Source organism: Amphiura filiformis, chromosome 6 (genome assembly GCF_039555335.1).
Source record: "Amphiura filiformis chromosome 6, Afil_fr2py, whole genome shotgun sequence".
NCBI lineage: Eukaryota > Metazoa > Echinodermata > Ophiuroidea > Amphilepidida > Amphiuridae > Amphiura > Amphiura filiformis.
Genome location: NC_092633.1, coordinates 65,813,495 through 65,836,089, shown reverse-complemented (window position 1 = coordinate 65,836,089; position 22,595 = coordinate 65,813,495). Strand labels below are relative to the sequence as shown.

At 36.8% G+C, this 22,595-nt stretch overlaps 1 protein-coding gene across 2 annotated transcripts in view; it reads left to right on the top strand.

Annotated features, from left to right (window-relative positions):
• The window catches only part of LOC140155844 (ankyrin repeat and IBR domain-containing protein 1-like), a 116,687-nt gene that overhangs the window by 11,754 nt on the left and 82,338 nt on the right, over nucleotides 1-22,595 (top strand). The window contains exons 1-2 of one of the 2 annotated variants that reach the window (XM_072178832.1): nucleotides 600-699; nucleotides 8,032-8,258. In XM_072178832.1, the coding sequence (XP_072034933.1) occupies nucleotides 8,071-8,258 (188 nt within the window). In that variant the 5' untranslated portion in view covers nucleotides 600-699; nucleotides 8,032-8,070. Of the gene's footprint in view, nucleotides 1-599; nucleotides 700-8,031; nucleotides 8,259-22,595 lie in introns of those variants that run through there. The other variant, XM_072178833.1, reaches the window with a different exon arrangement.

Below are 22,595 nucleotides of genomic sequence, written 5' to 3'. Positions count from 1 at the left end.
GCCTATTTTTATAATATCTGTACATGCAATTTGGCATATGGGTATGAGAGATTCTTAATAAAACACCTATAAATTTTAAGTTCATCTTGATGTAATTAAAACTCAAAGATACGATAGGAGAATTCTGGAGCTCTAATGCACGGATATCTACTTCACTTGTCCCAATGTGACTGGATTCCATGACTTTTCTTTCAAACGTGCCACACTGTAAAAGCCTATAAAACTCTTTGACTTTGAGTAGCAAATAGCTCACTTTTCCAGTTGTAAAAGCTTGCCTAAGCTATTCATGTGCATGAAAATTACCACATCTAGCTTAAATCAAACCATATGGAATTGGGTGAGGTATCAAAATGTACAGACGAAATTTTCCCATCCATTGAATTGATTGAATTTCTCATTGAGTGTTAATTTCATGAAGATATTGCCTCTTGTAATGATACGGTTGGTGTTCAGTATATTGCTGTTTGGTAGCACTTAAGTGACTAACGGTAATTTACTTGATTGTTTCTAACATCAGGTGCTGTGTTTAATAGTGTGTAATGATGTCATCTCTCTCTCTGCCAGTGTGAACTTTGTGTGAACTGCTTGCTTGATTTATTAACAAACGCAACCGGCAGCCAGCGCAGACGCCATCTTTTGGTGACTGGTGTGGATGTCTGGAGCTGTATTGCCAAGTCTAAATTTTAGCAGCTGTTTATGGTAAGAGAAGAAAGAAAGAAGTTTCAAGAAAGAAAACAGCATCTTATTTTTACACCTTACACATATTTAATTTAGAAATACAGATTTTGATTTTGATTCACATAATAATCATCAGAATTTCAGAATGCTAATTGTACTCAATGATTTGGACATGCTCAGAATATGGATCCAAAAGCCAATCCAGATTGACAAGTTGTGATCATTCAGCAGCTAATTCCTTGCAGAATATCAGAGATGGGCTCATGACTCAAGGATATATATCAAAATTAAATCTGGTTACTAACATAGTTCAAACCCACATTCATAAGAATCACCTGTGATTATGTTGGGTACAAAAAATCCTCATACTCCATAACTTGAGGTTGCGTTGAGGTGAATGAACTGTGCTATAGTTTTTGGCTGATAGTGTGTGAAGAAAATTCTACATTCACCTCTTGGTTACCTTTGGCTGCATGCCGAAACTGAAGGTACTTCCATTCTTGAATGATTCTAGATGTTTCATTGAGTGACTCAATGTTGCTCTAAGCAATGTTTAGACTGGTAAGTGTACACCCACATCCAGCTTTCCCTTTTAGGATTTTTTGTTGAGCAAATTTTAGATGTGAGTGAAATTTTTGGTGCAATTTGCAGTTGAAGTGATGATGTAACAGGATTAACTACCATAATAATAGGAAACAATTTTTGATATATCACCCTGCACTACAAGCAGGTTGCACCCATCACCTGTGTATATGTCTGCAATCATAGATTGAATACAGCTCTTTTCAAAGATACTAATCTTACAGGTGCGAGTGATCAGCATGATATGAATGCTATAGAATTGCGATCCAGGTCTTTAACTCTGTTCTTTGACATCTATGGTTCAATGCAGAGGTACTGTGTAAACATATTAGTGCAGTGCGATATATTCAAAAATTGTTTTAACCTGTTACTATGGGAGGGAAATTTGTCTTTTCGAAGGGAAATTTTGATCATCTTCCAGGGAAATTTTCATTTTGCCAGCCCTGATCCTGTTACATCATCACTTCTACAGCAAATTTTGAGTCCTCATGGGTGAGGTCCAAGGGCAGATGACCCCCTAGTGGGAAAAACCTCTCTTTCTTCTTTGGAGGCCTTGCGCCGATTCTTCTCTAATCCAGTTTGTCTCAAATTTGCAACCCATACATGTAGCTAAAATTCTGAATCTGCAGCACACCCCCATACACACAGGTTTTTTTTACTTCAAAATACGTGTAGCAAGGAGTATTGGAGCAAAATACTGCTATTTGATTTCTCTTTTAACATACCAAATAGAATCCTATCCAACTGTACCTATACCTAATCCAACCTAACCTAACCATGACCCAAACCTAATACCTTTAACCAAATCCTAAAACAAAGGGGCAACAGGTATTTCAGGACAAATATTTACTTATTTTGTTCACCAGCCCTATATTGTACTAGTTTGCATTTCTGGAAACTGTACATTTGCTGTGGCTAAAAACAATTGTGTACAGAATGCAGCAATTGTAAAGGGAGTTACACTTCCCTGGTAAGAGTCTGGCGGAGGGGGTGGAGGTCTCCGATATGACAGCGTGCACACATGCATGATAAAATTGTTTTAAACACTTCTAAACAAATAGAAAGCAAAATTTAGACTTCTACGCTACTCAAATTTAACTCACCGGATCACTTTCACTGGGTCAACCAGCATCTTCTAAATAAGTTTTCCTCCATAAGCAAAATGACCCCCTAAGGCGACAAAGAAAAACAAACCTGTTTTTTTTCTGGAGGCTAAAATTACCCTAAAATATCACCAAAATCTGAAAGAAATCGGAAGATTTTGTGCAAACATATATTTTCTAAAATTTGTCAGCCAAAATCAATATATTTTGGCTCCAAAACGGCTGATTTTACATGATTTTTGCAAAATTGTATTTATTTTAATTTTTTCGCATAACATTGAAAATGTTGCATTTGTAAGCTTGTTGATAAAGTCTCAAAAGAGAACTGTAAGTTAACATATTGGATTTGTCTATCTAAAATAACACAATTATATGAACAATCCTAAAAATGCAACATCTTCAATGTTATGCAAAAAGTGTAGATAAGGAACACATGATCTTCTTACTTAAGCTCCACCAAACAAGAATTTATTTCAAATGATACATATTATATCCTTCCTCCCTCCCCAATGTAATGATTTTTATCATCATAATTACAAATCAGGGATACATTCATATGTTATGCTTTTCAAGCTAGAATCAATCCATCAGGAAAAAAAATTGTACTGGACTTATACAATATAATACAATGTTCAATCTTCAATATGAAAGGTCAAATTTTCAAATAAGTACATATTATTAGATTTACAAAGTTAACTTTGAGGACTGTTAAATATCAAAAATATCAATTTTTAATCATTTGTCATAAAAATTTGTATTATATCGTGAATAATATAATGTATTTGATAACAGAAGTACATTCCTCATATTCAGAATGACATTTGGTGTACATCTGCTCACTCTGATGTACTCTCAGGTCCCATGTTGCTATCCAATCCCTATTAAATACCGGTACAAATAAAAAGTTCAATCAGATAATAACTGTATCTTTTCTGTTCTGATACTAATTTAGCTAGTGCATCACGTCTGCATAGTAATATGATGTAGTGAGTAGTAAGACCTGGATAGATGTATACAGACCTGTATGTAAAGTATTCATTCCCTTTAGAATTACTGACGTACAATATTTCCAAGGCAAGGCAACCGTTTTGATATGCATGAATACTATACCGGTAATTACAAGTTTATGCAAAGGAATTTTTGTTGAACAGTCAACAGTTATGGTCAGGGTTTTTTCCGGGGTTAATGTTTTTTTTAAAAGAAATGGGTTCAAAACCATTAAATTAATCTGCTTGCATGACAAATTTAAGAAAAAATGAATTTTGATTTTAATTGATAGGCTGTTTTTAGGGGCTGTGCATCTAAGCTGATGCCTGTACATGCATGTGTCCAATAAAAATTTTGTACTTTCACACTTATTAAATTAATATATTTTTGATGGTAAACATGTTATACGGTATGTGCTAAATTATAACCACCGCAATGCAAATTTTATTTTTAAAAACATCTTTATTACTTTGATTTTGGTTTTAAAAGTGCTTTTGATTCATCGTAATATTAATACCGGTAATTACGGAATGGTAGATTATTTTCCAATATAAACTTAAAACAAACTTTCAGCTTGTAATGTAAGAAATATTCCAAAATGATGCAATGCACACCACATGGTTAGCCTCATCCCAATAACACCGTGGCCCCTATCATGTCGCAATGGCCCAGTGTATACAAAACTGCAAGATTTCCGGACCTTGTAAAAAGTTGCGAAAGTCGAATACCGCAGAATTTATAATGATTTACCAGAAATTATTGAATGCTCAGCAGGTTGGTCATTATTTTTAAGCTTTGATTGCTTTCTAAAAGCAAAATGAATGGGCATTTTAAATTTAATTTTTACCCCATTATGATTCAATTAAACTGTTTTTGCATGCGTCCACGTGAATGCCAAGATTTTAATGGATAACTATGGATGCAGGTGAAGATGGTAAAGACCAGAATCATAGCCAGGGCTACGGGGGGTGCAATGACCCTCCTAAATTTGCAAAAAAGTATGCAAAAAGTCCCAAAATTTGGATTTTTAATGGTTGTTTGGTCAAAAAAGGTCCAAATTTGGGGGGAGAAAGTCCACTTTTCATAAATTCCCCCTTGGAAAAAGTCCACTTTTTCTAAATCAGCACCCTCTCCCCCCCAAAAAAAAATAAATCCCGGCTACAGGCCTGGTATATAGTAAATTTACATTGTAGGTTCCATGAGCTGTAGAATAACTAGAACAGTGGTTCTTTGACACAAATAGTAGAATGGTTACCATGAGCATGAGATTTCCAGTTAAAAATAAAATATGTCTCACTGTCCCACTTGACTAGAAATTCATATACACACTATGCCCCTAACCTTATGATAGATGTTTAGTCATTGCAATGAACCAGCCAAACCAAAACACACTATAAACACATACTCATAGACATCCAATTACGGTAGATGCTGTAGCCATGCACTCGTTTTCTATTTCCGTAGGGCATGAATTCTGGAAGTAATCAAATTGACCATTTCCATGTTTATACCCACTGTGGCTGTATCGTTTCCACATAGACCAGTGGTCATTTATAAGCAATGACCCACCGACACTTTGATTTCATGCTATAGGATGTATAGATAATTTTGTTAATATTTGGTTCTTTCTAGGGATATTGATTACAATATTGATACACTATCTCATATTAAAAGGCAACATCTACATTTGAGGAATACTCTGCTGTTGTTTTGTATTCAAGTGCAATTTAATTTCATTATAATAGAACCAGTCTCTGTTGTTGACAGTAAGAATTTTTTTTAAATTGTGCAGTGCAAAATAATGACATGTTTTCACAAGCACCTTAATGAACTATTGCAATTATTTGGCAGTTGAGTTGGTGAAAGTTCAAAAGCTATTAATTGATCAGTGGCCAGTGGTGTAGCGTCATAGGGGCAATGGGGGCATGTGCCCCCTTATCGATCTGAAAATTTAGAAAATCCCATGGGAAATTTGCCGAAAAATGGCTTGTGTCCCCCATAGACCTGGTGCCCCCAATCATGGTCGGTGACCCCAATATGATTACCCATGCTACCCCACTGTAATGATTGAATATTAATTTGAATTTTAACATTTCTGTTACATGTGTGTCTATTTCAGTATTTCTCATCTCATTGTTTTGTGTTACATGACAAAAGCAAGATTTGCTACATTGATGGGGAAAATCACATTCTTCATTTATGTATGAGCTACTAACAGCATCCATGCAATGCCACATTGCCTAAATAAGGATATTTCGTATACTGTACATGTAGACACATATCACTTGGTCTGCAAACACTCATCCATCCATATACAGTAGAGATTGAAACAAAGATGCATCGGGGCCTGAGATTGGAATTCCAGTTTCCTTTCTCACGAAGTAAGGGCTAAGAGTAAAATTGTACAATTGTGTTTGGGAGTGGCCTTCTCTCTTCTCTCTTTTTCCTAGCTATTTTCTTCCATTTCTTGCTTTGTTTATCAAAGCTATCTAGGCCAGCATGCATATATTAGCCTACACTGGCTATCCAGGCTTGTGCATTTGTATGAGCTTGGAACGGTCCATGGTTTTCCATGGATTAGCATGTGTTCCTCACGGACCAACCTGGGTAAACAAACAAACAAACAAACAAGACTTGTACAGCTCTCCCCTGGATCCATCGTCTCTTTCTTGAGGAGCAGTCTAGACTGTTGACTCTGTGCATAGTTTCTATGTGATATAAAATGTGGTCAATCAACAAGCCGGGCACATTGAAATATGAAAAAAGGAAAACAATTCTGCAACGGTGCACTTTCACTTAAAAGATGATAAAGGTGACTGCTAGTCACGTACTGTCAATGGTCGTCAAGGGAGATAAAAAACAAAATTTGCAGCCTCTCAATAGTATTATGCTGAGAAAAATAATCTCCCTTTCCTCCTCCCTCCCACTCTCGGATTCTGGAAAAACAATTGAATTCACACAAAAACAATGACAAGGCCATATTTTCTTTTTATTATTAATATTATTGAAGCCTAAATTTAAAAAGGCATACTCTTAATGAAAAGAAATATTAATTTTAACAATTATAGTAATCACAGCAGGGGTCTGCATGTAGGAGGGCACTAAATAAATGACAATATTGATCTAGATGTTGTTATATAGTGGGAAATCCTCAAATGTACAAAACATTGTGTGCATTCATGTAGGGTCTGTAATAAATATTGTGGAAAACTACTTCTGGGCAAAATCACGGAATCCCCCTTTGCTTTTACAATATTATAAAAATAATACTACATGTAGTTTGAATTTATGGCAATTAATGTTTACTTTCATATTTTAACTAACTAGTTTAATTCAATATCTTTTAACAGATAAAGAAAGGCATTAGACATCTTCAACTATTGACTATGATTGTAAGATATCAAGTCTCTGATGGTTACTTGTTCATTGATACATGCCAAGAAATTTGTGGGAAGATTGAATAATTGCCTGCTTTATTTTTCATGACATACATGCATGCACTCTTGTCAGATATAGAGTTACAATTTTACATAGAGGCATGTATTTTTGTATGGAATCTGCATGATCAAAGAATGAAATGATAGCGCTGCAAATTTTTCTTTAAAGGAGCTCAGTGTGAGTTGTAGTCTCACCCAATTTTGAAAATAGATTTAATGGAACAATGTTATTGGTTTTTAACAATAAACAAAATCTGGAAATTATTGTGAAAAGTGATTTAAAAGTCTATGGCCAAAACTATCTTTAAAAATTGAGCTGAAATCCCAATAGTATGAACTTAAAAGAAAATTCAAGTTCAGTTGATTTCCTTTTAACTGTCATGTGTATACCTCAAATCTACAAAATTAGAAAAAACCTTAACAATCATAAACCAAAACAAACAAAGTGATACCAGTAATACCATGTAGCATGTCTTTTTAATTTTTTATGTCAAGCATATTGTAGGCATTAGCAGCTGAAATCTAGGAGATGCGGTAACACTGGTGAAACTTCGGCCAGGCACAAGTGATATGGTGAAGGGGGTCACCGTCCGTAGATAGCCGGTCAGGGCATTTTTATAGGACCGGCAAGTGTAGCCAACAATAAGGCTTATAAGTTATTACCCTGATCGGAACCGACTGTAACAAGGTCTTTTATTATAGGTCATGAGCTGTCCCGCCTTTACCAGATGAGCCACTAGTAGGAGAGCGGATTAGATTTTTTTCCCTGCAGGGATTTGAACCTCTCACACCAAAGACAGAGACCTTACCCAGTGTGCTAAAATTGGGAATTTGGAAATGAATAATTGTTTGAAATAGAGGGGCAAGGTCTTAGCCAGCCATGCGTCCACCCGTCTTTAAGACGGGCTAATCTAATTTTAGACGGGTGGATTTAATGGATTTTACAGATGTGATAGCTCTAAAACAGATGATTTTAAGGTTATATGAACTTGAGACTAATTCAGAGTGACATGTAAAGGCCAAATCAGGACATATTTGACCCCAGTGACCCTTCCATGGGTATAAACAAGCTGTTTTATATTTGAGGGTCAAATTTTGGTATCTGCTTGGACGGGTGGTTTCTGATTTCTGGCTAAGACTCTGTAGAGGGGATACCAAAAATATGTGCATGAACTATTTAAACATTTTTTACAGTGTACATTGTAAGATAAAACTGTTCCTTTTTGTCACTTTGTATCATGCAGATTGCTCATTGATTCATCGCCTGTGGAACTGACATCAAAATGGGGAGCACATCATCCAAGTTTCGCAAGGCCCTTCAAACAGGTGATGAGAAAACAGCAGAAGAGATCTACCATAGTAGCCAAGAGTTTCAGAAGTCTTTGGATCCAAATATGTCATATGGGGAGAATTATCAGCACAATACTCCACTTCATTATGCAAGCCGTCATGGGATGCACAGACTAATACGGTAGGTACTCGTAAAAAGAGATCTACTGGATTTTTTTTGTGAGAACATTCAGATTTGGGAAATGATGTACAATGTATGTCTATATGATTGCATTTACATTATAGTGATTTAAAAATGCTCCAAAGTAGAAAATAATGCAAATATCAAGCTGCCCCCACCCAACTCAGCCAATTGATTTTAAAACCCTTACAATACTGGACTACTGGTGACTACATGTATGTGGGACTGAGACCTACATCTAACTAGCACTTAATTTTAATATGTCTTGCAACGGTGTATTCCTTCTTTGTATGTGGTGTATAGCTGTATGTAGGGGTGGCTGGGTGTATGTTCCATTTTGGTTAGGTTTTTCATTTTCACCATATCTGGAGATCCATAAGGGATACGGTGACTTAACTTGGTAAGGTATAGCACAGCCAAAGGTTCTCAACCTAATTACAAAGCAAATTTAAATGGTTCTTGATTTTGTGAAATGCTGTAAGAGTGATCATTTGCAGTACATAGCAGTTCATTGACTTGTGGGATAAACAGCAAAGATGTGTCTCTTATCTGAGACAACAGGAATATTTATGCAGTTACTCAAGTTTATCAGGAAGTTAGTGAAAATTATACGCTCCCCAGTTTATTATTTTTGGGCACTATGCATCGTCACAGTACATTGGCTTGCAGTGTCACTTTGCCTAGTGAAGTTATTTGAGCTTGGTATGGTTGTACTCAAGTGATGAAAAAGTGGATAATTTCTTCAAGTACTTTGTTTGCAGATGTTGTGTACCATTTGTATTTTTATCCTGACCTGAACCTGAATCAGAGTGGGTGGTGGACTGATGAACATGGAGTGGGAGATTTGATAGGTGCCAATTTTTACAAAAAGGGCCATCAAAATATACTAATGGTCAAGTTGATTTTAATTTTGAAATCATTTCTGACCATAATTAAGCTTACTTTGCCCATATTGTGGAATTGTTCAAAACTTTGCTCGGAAATAATGAAGCACATTTTGCAGATATTTTGAGAACAATTTGTACGATCACCCCTTCACTTAGCTAGGTTTGTGCAATCCATTTACAATGAGAATAACCACCCTCTCACTCAGACCCCTGCAGGACCTATACTCTGATCATCTCGTAATAGGCGGGACTCATAACATTGTGTAATGATATAGAATGGCGTACATGCAGCAGGGTGCAACACAGTGTCTTAGCTAGCCACCCGTCTGGCCGTCATTTAAGACGGAGTTTGCTCCTGGGACGGGCAAAATTAATGCCTTTGACAGATGCTATATTATAAATTGTATGTGTTTAGAAGCTAATTGACCTTTTTAGTAGACCAGATTTGTATAACAAAGCCATATCAGCACATATTTGAACTCTTTAAAGCCCCAATGGGCTATAGATGTCTGGTAATTTTTTTATATTTTTTAAGGCCAAATATGCAAATTGGCCTTAGGGCCACAAGGTTATTTTTTAATAAAATTGAATTGTAAATGTTTTAAAGGTCAAATTAGGACAGGCAGTTTTATTTAAATGACGGGCAGACCTCAATTTCTAGCTAAGACCCTGGCGCAACACCTACATGAATTACATTTTGCGTGACTGGCGCAAGCTTTTGTAAATTTATGTGTGCGTAAGTTGGAACTTTATTGACTCGCACAGTAACAAAACCGAATAGTTCTCGCCTATTACGAGCTGATCATAGAGACCAAATTTCCTTGGACCAGAATTGACAAGGTGATCCAGTTTTGGTTCACTGGAGTTGCCCCTGGAAATTGGACATTGAGGTTTCCTTGCTCATCTACATGTGAAATCTATGTAAAGTGCACATCATTCAAGAGGAAGCTAGAACTTGGCATGCAGGCAAATACAATATCATTTTGTTAGGGAGTGTTCATAAATACTTTGGTAGGGGGGCTGGAAAATATGTAGGGGGGTCATAAAATTTTAGGAGTTCTGAATAGGGGGGGGGGGGTTAAAAAGTTTTTGGTGTATGAACAGGGGGGGTTAAAAAGTTTTTGGGCACGTAGAGGGGGGGGGGTAAAAACTTTAGTAACAGTAGTCCTGAAGCAAAAAATAAAAAATAGCATGAAATTTTTTCGCGCGCTACGCGCGCAAAATGTTCCTCTAAAACCAGAACAAAAGTTCATTCAAGATAAAGGTAGGCCTATTTGATCAGGTCCTTTATGTATTTTGATATGTCATTCAATAGTCAAAGATATAATACCGGTAAGTATGAAGTGTTAAAAATTGTCTTGTTGTCTATAACTTGGTTTGTGTCAGTTCCTTTTGGTCTGCTCTTTAAATCACTAAAAAGGTGCAATATCTTTGTTCTTCTTTAGTGTTGACAATTTTTACAATAATGTTTCATGCAGAAAGATTATTAATTTATTATCACTAAACATATACAACTAAATCATGTTGCATTACAATCACAGGCAGAGGAAGCTTGGAGAACAGGAGTACACGTTTCCACCCCCTAATTTTTCCACGTGGGACATCCCTAAAAATCCTAGTAGGAGAAAAAAAAAAACAATAATTGCCCTATGCAACTTTTTTAGCACATTAAAAAGCACCATGTTTTGGGCTCAAATAGGGTAACATTGTTAACTTTTGCGCTTGCCATCACACGAACTGGCCCATCATATAGCAAAACACACCATTTCGGCAGTAGCGTAGCCAGGGGGCGGGGGGGGGGGGAGTACCCCCATGACAAAGATGAAAGAAAACGTTCCCCTGACAAAATATGAAAGATAAAATCTGGAGGGCAAAGGAAAAGAAAAGGGCCAAGGAGCCTCTTTTCCACCCAATTGTTTCCTCATGGGCCAAAATAGTGTAAAATACAAAATTTTTGCGCGCTATGTGCCCACATTGTCACAATTAAGGCATTTTCATCTCCATCATGGGCGAAAATAGTGTAAAATACAAAATTTGTGCACGCTTGTGACGCACACACATCGTCCCAATAATGCCTTTTTTGGAAGCTCAAATACATGAAATGCTGATATACAGTCTCTCTAAAAAACAAAACCGGTATAATTATATGTATTAAATTTTTTGCAACTGCAATTTTTTTGTCAACTGTGCCCACGAAATTTTATTTTGCCCCCCCCAGTTCCAGTAAAACCAGAACAAAATATACTCGTCCCCGGTCCCCTAAATTTCAATGCTTCCATCGCCACCGATTCCAATCATAAATGGATGGTTTTTTAATACTGGGTTGCATAAAACATAGGCTACTTATGAGCTACGGTACTTTTCAAAATGATAAAACATTTCCACAATTTCACATATTTTATATCAATGACATGGACGTACAATTTCATTGCAATTTTTTTGCATACCAATACAAATTATAGTATCATTAATATGTTTACTCTGTCCTTTGATGTAGAATGGTACATTAAAATGAGGGGGGGGGTCAAAATAGTTTTGAACCTAATATGAGGGGGGTCAAAAAAGTTTTAGGTCCATTAAGAGGGGGGGGGTCAAAAAAGTTTTGGGTTCACGAAGAGGGGGGGTTAAAAACATTTTTGGCATGAAAAAAAATATTTTCCAGCCCCCCCCACCAAAGTATTTATGAACACTCCCTTAGTAGACTATGCGAGTGAGTCCTGGGATGTGAGCACCTGCAAATTGAACTGCAAAGATGTACTACTCTAGGATTATACGTGTACACTGTATTATGATCAGGACATTCAGTTAACTTCTCACAGGTTGCATCTATAATAAGCAGATTTGTGTTTAAAAGGCTTGCTTATAAAGGATGCTTTTACCAAAATCCAATTATTTATCAGCACTTGGAGACATGAGACAGCACTACATTAAATTACATGTATTATGAATTTATGATGTTGAATATAATTTATATGCAGGAATGGAAATTATTCCTTGCTCTGCTACCCGCCAGAATGGCTACACTGGAAAACTTTGAGCTTGTTAAATATGGACTGGAAGGTGCATGTTGTTGATGATCCTTTCAGCTGCCAATTCTATGATCCATTTTTATTTCACCTGAAGAATTCTGGAAGGCACTTTAGAATCCATCCTAAATTCTGTACGTGTGTAATATACACACTTCATAGTTTTATGATGCGTGTCTGTATGGGCAAATTTTGCATTTTGCAAGTTTTTGGTGTAAAATGGTCTCACATGAAAAGTTTAAATCCAATTCAAAACAATCTTGAGACATAACTGCAATATGGGCCCTTCATCTATTTGTGGTATTTGACCTCAAATGACCTTTAAAAAGGTCATTTGAGGTCAACTTGTTGATAATCACAAAAACAGACGACACTTGTGGTTTGAGAACCGCCCTGGTGCCGTTTGTGTTCTGGTGTAGATTGCAGGCTTGCAGCATCTTTCCAGTAGCAAGTGCAAAGTGTGAGCTGCTGTAAAAAAGACCAGCGATCACCCTTAGAGGTATATCAGACAGCATTGAACTATAGCACTATAGTGTGTCTCACCTCCAGTTAGATTTTACAATGGCAGATTTGAATCAGTGCGTTTGTACGTAGTTGCATCACCAGCGTACGGACAAATTGCCCTTCTATGTGTGTGTACATGTACATGCCGTGGGATTAGGTTAGCGCACAATTTGAATCTGTCACTACAAAATCCAACATGGCGTTACTCTCAACTTGAGATAAGTGAAAATAACTCCGTGCTCTTTGATATTCAATGATATAATCCAACCAACTTGTTCGTATTGTTGCACTCAAGTGGCTGCTTCACAGACATACACACTTTGCGTGCTATTAGCACGCTATTTAAGGCCATGGCAATCAGAGGAACTGAGCCAGTTCTACATTGAACCAGTGCTATTCCATCAGCATTTTTAGGCATCATGTCACAGCCAGTGTGTGGCAATTTGCAAGACAAAACTTACAACCGTGACATGTTTTTATACCCTCATTTTATTGATTTACCCATACCTCAATATGGTATTATATGTTGATATACTCAGGAGCATGTGTTTGGATGCCACAAATATCTAATGCATTTGCCTGTTGGGTAAAGTAAATTTAAAATTATCCATTACTACAACCACTTTCCAGGATATCTGTTCTACACCTGATGCTTGATTTTCTAATCAAAACATTGCTTGATGCATGGTGAATAATGTAGAAATATTTTGTACTCAGTTTTTACCACTCCTGTTCCTCATTTACACTCATTTTGCAGTGGCACGCTCATCCACAGGGTAAATACAGTGACAGTCATGATTGTTATCAACATACATGTATTGCCCAGTTTATTGAGAATACTATATAATATATATGTGATCTCTGTTTTGACCACTAGCGTCACATTTATGCGCAAGGCAAATACATCAGCAAACAGGTAATATACAGGCATTAAAATATGATGCAGACTGGTTGCTCATGAGGTTGAACATGTATTTCAGCAAAATATGTGGGTGCGAGGTAATTCTGAGAAAACCCCGCCAACGTAATTGAGAGAATTGTATCATCATTGATGACATTTATGGTTAAGTACCATGCGTTCATTATATTTGTACAAACATAAGCACTAACTGGTACCCCATCAATCAATTCATGTATATGCGCAAATAAGTTAAACTATAAAAAAAGACAACGCAGGTCGTAATCACTCAAATGGTAATAAAACATGGAGGAATATAGCTAGGCTCTAGGCGACATGGATATGCCAGTAATGATGCCCAGGAAGAAAAGTATGTCAATGTTTACACTGATGATGTGTTCTCATTCACCTTCAACATAAGAGTACTAGTATTAAAGATTTACATATATTATTACCATAGATCCTAAAAATGGTAATAATATGGTTTATTTACAAGTGAATGCATACGGGTTAATGATTGATATGATAAAGTATATTAAAAAATTAATTTGATTTATATGTATATGTTATTTACTAAAAATAGCAGTAATGGTTACTCAAGATATTTAATGCATTATGGTTGCTATGAGAAAAAAATATGGATGTAATTCATGTTTTGCAAAATGTATGTGTAGTCAATAAATGAATGTCATACAGGAAAGCATGCATAGACTATAAAAAATATGTCGAATAAAGCCATGCAGATGTTTTGTGCAGTCATACATATATATTAAATTATCTGTACATCATGAATCTGTGTCATCGATTTGCTAATATAATAATAATTGAATTCCAAGTCGTGAAGATGTAGCCAACAATATTTGGACAACATGCATGTAACATGCACACTACATGTAAACAGTGTCCGAAATAAGGAAAATATGGAGGTTGTCCCGAGGATAACTAAAGCATAAATTCTGCTTGTCCTCAAAACATTTTGGTTGTCCCCAAAATGTGTCATATTTCTGAGTGCGAAAAATCAAATTTGGGTGATGTCTTTTGTTCTGGAAAATCCGTAGCCATTACTAAACCTGTGCAAGCTTCAAAATTTGCCATTCTCAGATCATGTGGATCTAAGCACTGCCATCAATGACCATTGGGTAACTCAGTGAAATGGTTAATTAAAAATATTCAGAACTGGACATGCTGAACAAGTGGACATCATATCATATTATAATACTATATCATGTGCTAGCAGTGGTGGTCTATAGATCTTGCTACAAATATGAAGTAAAAAGTCAAAATTTAATGTCAAGTTTTATATTATAAATCATGATTTGGAAGTAAAATATAGTGGTTGTCCAGGGGATAAGTACATAGTTCAATATGGTCGTCCCCAGTGATTTTTGGACAAGAGGATAAGTGCTTATTTCGAACACTGCATGTAAAGTTACAATATCTTTCCAAGCCCTGGTCATTATTAATTTGGAAATTTAAAGAATGTTTCCGTTAATTTCTTGCTTTACCTTGTTTATATCATGTATGGCAAGATGAGAACTATCTCTAATGACCGTATACATGTGCACCATACAACTAAACCTTGGTCTTCAAAAAGCAAGGCAAAATTCCTTTTTATTTCTCCTTCAGTTATGTTACAGGATTCATGATTAATCAAGCCATTGTTTTTGTTTGAAGACAATTTTATTTTAAAGCAATGGCAGTTTTCTATCCCTTTGAGTGACATCATGGTACAGTAGCTAGAATCCTAATTGTCCCTGATGAATTAAGGCTGCTGTATACCCATGTAGAATATTTCATGTCAATTACTTTCTGTGACGTCAGGATGCATTCCACGTCAAATAAAAAGTATGTAACAGGAAAATATTAGCGATATTGTAATACTATCATGGGTGTTGCTTTTACGGATTTGCCCAATTTCTAAGAGAGTGGTAAATTAAGGAAGTATTGTTGCATGCAATGAACATTGAACACCTTTTGATGTCTCGTATATTTCAGCTGTACAAAATGTAGGTCTATTTGAATAACTAAAAAACTTATAAATTCAGTACATATTTATGTTCAATGTATATACCCACAGGTAGCTTTTGAAAGTCCCTCTCCCAGGTAAAATCATGCACATGGGGGAAAAGTCGGAAAACCCCCATTACAACAAGCCCATACCTTTCCCAGTAAGTGTAGGCTTTGTTTTTCACAATATTTGAGCACAAAGATATGGATAGCTCAGGCATCGCTCAGACTTACCAAGTTATGACTGCTGAAGACCTTGAAATACCAGAAAAACTTTTGTGGCAAAAATGTACCTTCCTCCCTATTAAGGTCATACAGAGGTCAGATTTCAAACATCAGATTTTGTTCAAAACACCCAAAATTATTACTCTGCAATGGTCAAAACAATTCAGAAAGAGTAAAGTTTGATCTATCTGTGATATATAGTTCTTGAGTTATGAGCAAAAAGGTCAAAGGGCACATTTTGTCAAAACCTTAATACTAACACCAGCCCGATCACATTATCCTAATGCAACATTTTTTGTATCAGGACAAAATGTACCCAAAACCTAAGCTTGGTTTACATGTAAAATGGTATATCAACTCTTGATTATTCACTTATCCATTGCGCTGCTTGATAAAAAAACATAATTTGCAAGATAAATTGGCACCAAACCTAGTTATCTTTTCCCTCTGTAAATAAGACATATTATGCCTAGGTCTAGGAAATTGATTCAGTGTGAAAATAACACACTCAATAGACACGAATGGGATATCATTTATTACAACCATTCACACACATTTAACATTGTATGACAAACTTGATACAAAAGCTGTGCACTTGTCTGTATAAGGACATCCGGATATTCTTGCTGTCTCCATCCATATCAGATGATGCCACTCAATTCCCCCTCCTCTGCCCAACTGCACGCCCTTTGACTAGATTGACGACAGAAAATGCATGCCCATGAACTGTTATCGCTACCCTGGATTCATCAATAGTGCTTTGCATGAAGCTGTGTACAAAAACTCAAAGGAATATCACAAAGTAAAAAAGTAGACACATTTGTGATATGTGGGAGACAGAGGCACTGAAGGGAAATTCTAGTGGTGCCCTAATGCCGCTTATGGGTATAGGTTTGAATGATCTCAGCAACAACATTTCTCTATCCATTTACTGTACATGTATTCTATTCTGGATTTGTTAGTGCATTTGTGTGTGGTTTAAGTGAGGGTTACACTGTGAAAAGAAGTAAGGTACACAGCTTGGGAATGGATACTAAATATTGATGGGATAAGTCCTATGCATGAATACATGACCATCAAAAGCCCCAATTTTGTAAAATATCCCTTTATCATTATAATGGTTTGCTTTTGTATTATTAACGTTTTCCTTTAAGTTTATCAGTTTCTTTTTTCAGAAATTTCCACGCCAAATCAGTTAAATTTAAAACATTCAATTCCAAATCAGTTCTCTATGAAGCCTGATATTATTCTTACCACAATGTCAAAAACATGGAAATCAGCCAAATTGGGGCACATTTGAGCTGCTTAGCCCCGTCTAGCCCCAGGTTTAAGGGTTTCTAGGCACACCCCTCACACTTGTTTTCTTCTTTGTATTTTGAATCATGCAATTGGAACACAGTGTGGCATGTGTGTGCGGCATCTCCCCACTTGCCACATTTCCTCCCAGTCAAAATAAGATGTTGCACAAGAAATAAAATCTGGTTTCATCTCTGGTTGAATGCAAATGGTCAGAGGTATACAGTGGTACAACTGAACTTGAGCTGAAAGCAAGACACAAAGAATTGCAATAGCTTCACACTTCAGAACTGGCATGCTAGTTTTGACATAGTTGTAAGCAGGGGCCTACCGCTGGTGCTAACATTGCTTTCAACAACACATACCTGTGACAGTACTTTTTTTTTACATAAATTTACAGCTAATTCAAACTCGTACCTGGATTTTCATGTGTCACTGAGATAAATAATTTCAAATCATCATACCAATATCATGCTGTCTCTGTTCATTCAATATCCCTAGATGCCGGACTCTTGGATGTACCCGGTAGTTACCATGACAACATCACCACCTATAGCATGGCATTATGCATTTCACCATGTTCAGAGCAATTGTTTCTTTCCACTCAATTTCTTTCCACTTATTATATTCCTATTCAAGCATTTTTATGATTAAACTTTCTCTTTTAAATTAAATTCTTTCCCAATGCATGGCTTGTCCTTGCATCTAAAATCAGGGATGCTGTTTGAAGTTCTATCTAACATAATATACAACATGCATGTTCATACTGAGCACCAGGCATCACCATGCTTTTATTCCCCCTATTTTTAATGTGTGTTACCATCAACTACATGACTGGGTTACTAGATGGTAACCATTCACTCCCTGTGCATTTAGTGGGGAGACTGAAAAGTGCAATTATTTCATGACCTTCAAGCAGCCCAAGGTCAGATTTGGATGCGCACTGTGTTGTAGTTTTACGATACAATTTAAGTGACTTCCATTTTCACCCACTGAATCATCGGCCTAACTGTTATAGGTCTGTGAACAGCAGCACAGGGGTGGCACTAGGACAAAGCATTCCAGAGTCTGCATGGACCCCCGAACTTATGAACGTAGGGGCCTGTAGTAGAGTTTGGTGAGTCAGAGATTCAGCATAAATAGTATGTCTGCTGTATAAGCACTAGATTGAAAAGCTGAGGGTCTGCAGGAACCCCTGAACTCGCAAAAAATTTAAAAATAAGGGATCCGAACTGTATTTTGGTGAGTCCGGGACCCCAAAACGCAGCCTAGCGCTACCCCTGCAGCAGCGTGCATGCCATTGCCTACTAAAAACCATCTCAAAAAGTGGATGCGGTTTACAGTGAGGTTACCCCACAGGTGCCGGCTGATGGCGGCACCACCCATCACCCGATCTTTTTCTACGGACTATTACCGTGTATTACCTACATTGTAGCATCACCTCACATCACCCACCATTATTATCCGGCAATTCTTAATTTGCTTAGTAGAAACATGTAAGTGTCGCTATCGCTGAGGTGATATCAGAGTCTTTTTCACTAATGTGGGGAGGGGGGAGATATGAGGTCCTGACTAGGTCATCGCTTACTCTTGTCGTTCTACAATATTATTACCATGTACCGTACTCCAAGATTCAGTTGAATGAACACAATATGATGAGCGAACACACTCCCACAACTCAACCATGACAGCGCACCCACAAGAAGGTTATGGGATGTAGCAGACATGTAGATGCATCTAAGATGGCACATTGTGTGTTCAGTTGAATTTTTGAAGTATATTTATGAAGGCAAGTATGGTCCACACTAGGCCAGGAGAATGACAGACTTATTTTGGGTTGGTATATTTTGGCGAATACATTTATAGGTGTAAAATACTAATCAGCCAAAATGTAATTTATACCAGTTATAGATTTTATGCATATCACTTGTTGGGAGTGAAATTGTACAAAATAATGCACACATACTGAGATGTTGATGCATCTAATGCACGAGCCCCGGAGGGGGGAGTGCATTAGACGCATCAACATCTCAGTTCAAGTGCATTATTTTGCACAATTTCTCGAGCAACAAATGATACGCATTTATTAACCTATTACACACACAAGAAAAAATCCTGTGATTTTCGCTATTTTTATAACGAAATTGTCATTAAAAATGTTGGAAAATGCAAGCAAATATAAATGCATCCACCTGCAAGAAAAATGAACGCGTCCGAAAGCACTACACATACTACGTGGAGTGCGGGCCCATGCAATCATACAATATTTATGCACGGCTAATAATTTACTAACGTGTGCTCTGATTGGTTCTCACTATCTAGGAGTGTATGAAAAGTTGATATTGCCCTACTACATCTGTCTCTATTAAAACCCCACTTGTGCATATTCGCAGTATTGCATATTTGTGCCTAGGATGATGGTGGCCAGTGCTCAAAATAGATGGGACTAAGGATGATTTGCCCCAGAAAATGCCAAAATAGCCCTCAAACATTAAATTGCAGGGGGTGATTTTTAATAGAAAGTAGTCCTGAATGAAAACTATTTTAAGGCTTGTGGCTCAAAGTAAATAGGGATTTAAAATTCCGAGGTAGGAATTAATTCCTTGTGTTTGGATCAAAAGTTTAAATCAAAATCAGGGATTTAAGGTATTTAGCCCCTCAAAATCTGTAAAGTAGCCCCTTATTTTCAATTACGAGAGATTTTTTTTCTTCAAAAGTAGGCCCCAAAATTAAAGAAATATTTTGAGGCCTGTAGCTAACAGAATACATATGTATTGTGCTGCTTTGATTTGAGAGAATGTAGGCCTACAGGTACATAGATCCATATTGAATACAATGAGAATCATGAGTAGGGGCTCATACATGTATACAAGCCCACAAGGTGTTAACCGCAACATAATTTCAAAGGCAAATTGATACTGTTTCACACCTTTTCAATTCAAATTTATTTAAATTATGTCAAAAACTGCAATATCTGAAATAAATGCTGTTGTAAACAGCAGGGATGTAAGGATGTACTATTTTTAGCAACTTCAATTCAATGTGCAATATTCCAGTCATGTAACATATGATGTGGGACATTTATAGATCCTTATTCAACATCGGTGTCATTAAAAATAGCAGCTACTTAATTGGGATTCCAGGTAAAAACCACATGTGTCTGCTGACGGTCAAAAAAATTTTATTGCATGAGGCGAAAGGGCTTTGGTAGTAAGTTACAAAAAGTCACATCAAAATTCCTCCGAGCTTGTTGCCATAGCAACGCAGATTTTATGATTTTAGCGGTTTTTGCTTATTTTGGGGTGAAAATAAGAGAAAATATACACTTTTCTGAATTGATCTTGACTTAAAATTTGAGGTCACATCAAAAAAGCAACCTTATCACCATAAAGTACCATCTTTGCACTTTTCCCAGAGGCAAAAAATATTTCAATTATATTTCCCCATGTGCAATTTTAGGGATGGGCAACATTGAAAATTAAGCACTTTTGAAAAAATTACATTTTTACCCTATCTTTGAAGTCAAAAAACTAATTTTGCTTGAGCACTCAGAATTATTTTCTCTTTGGTGGTACTTGAGCAGACATTGCCCTTCCAAATCTGGTGAAAAAAACTTTGGGGCTATTTGTCCTGTAAAGCCAGTGTTGCCAGAAAGTTTGCCAATTTTCAAAAATGCATTTTTCAAATAATGCATTTTCTACATATTTACTCATATAACTTTTTATACGGCCAACTTAATTGAAATATTGACCATTTGCGTACACGATTTGACACACAACTGCTTCCCGGAAGCAACACTGAAAGGCTGCAGAAGAGTCGTGTTCTGCAAAAACCGGTATTGCCAGAAAATCTGACTTTTTAAATCTATATTTCCAATAAGCGCATTTACTACAGGCTCTAGGGGGGAGTTTGTGTACATGACTCTTTACCTTGCATTTTCATGCTATATATGCAAAGACCTTCAAAAAGTTTGGGTAAGAAGATCAGATCAAGTGCAATTAAAGATGGCGTCCAAAATGGCCGCCAAATAGGGGTTCCCCTTAAAACACACTATATCAACATGCAAATGATCTAATGATGAAAAAATATCGATGCAATTGATGTTTCTAATCAACGGAAATAAATATGTGCCCATTTTGTTTCATTCGCGTCCAAAATTCAAAATGGCGTCCAAAATGGCCGCCAGAATAGCATATTTCCATTGAAATACACTAGAGCAACATGAAATTGATATAATAATAAAGTATTTTCAATGGAGTTAATTTTTATAACTAAAAGAAATGAGGGCGGGTTAGTGTAGTGGTCTTCTCACTGCTTCACCACTGTGGCCCGGTTCAATTCCCAGGGCGCCACATGTGAGTTTGGTTGCCGATCCATGCTCGTCCTCGCAGGTTTTTCTCCGGTGCTCCGTTTTCCTCCTGCATCTAAAATCGGACCTCTTCCCATATCCCTGTCCCGTCATATCCGGATGGCGTCCCTTAAATTTAGTAGCCTCTGAGCACTATTGGGATTAGCCTGGCTTCGGCAGGAATGTTATAAATAAAAAAATAAAAATAAATAAAATAAAATATGCACACAATTTGTTTCATTTGAATCTCTGCAATTCAAGATGGAATCCAAAATGGCCGCCAAATTAGGATATTTCCAGTTAATGTCCTTGTCATAATTAAATACAAATAGAATTCATATTTCCGATCCGTGAGCCAAATGGAATAAGCAGTGTGATGCCATGATTACTTATTTTGAGAGTACAAAGCTGTAGCATAGTGAACTTTAGTAGTTGTAGTCTAGTCAACGTTCCTATTTATAGCTGTAGCAAATAGTTAATATAGCTATAGCCCAGTTAACTTTTCTCAACATAGCTGTAGCCTATTCAACTTTCGTAACGTAGCTGGTATGTAGCAGAGTCAATTTTCCTAACTTCTGAGGGCTAGTACCTAAAATCTGTTTGCAAGGATGGATTCTGGCTAATAAAGCAATCCCATTTCCCACGATGTTTCGCTTGATGAGATAAAGTGCCCCCCCCCCCCTCCCGGGTCGGTAGGCTCCACTGGAATTTGGAGATGGTGGGTCTTTGGGAGCTGACGGCGAACCGGTAAAAGGGGGCCCTTCGGCCCTGCAAACGGTTAGAATCAAGGGTCTTTCTTAACTCTCTGGTTGAAAATCGCCTGGAATAACCTAGATAATGTAAGGAATGACCAATTTAGAGTCTTTTACTATTATAAAAATCAGGAGTCTTTCAGAACTCTACTTTCGTAAAATGCATGTGTTTTTCGGAGCTGCGCGGTCCACACCATAGACCCTAGATATGAGTTTATAGGGTATATGTCCAAATACAGGGTTTTTTTCGGGTAACTGGTGATAACACTAAGTACCAGCAATGGTACAAGTACCAGCAATGGTAAAAGAAAGCGAGAGTCGGTGAAATGCATAATGACTATGTTACCAAGAGGCCAAGGCTAGTTTATTGAGACACATTTATTTTATGTGACTA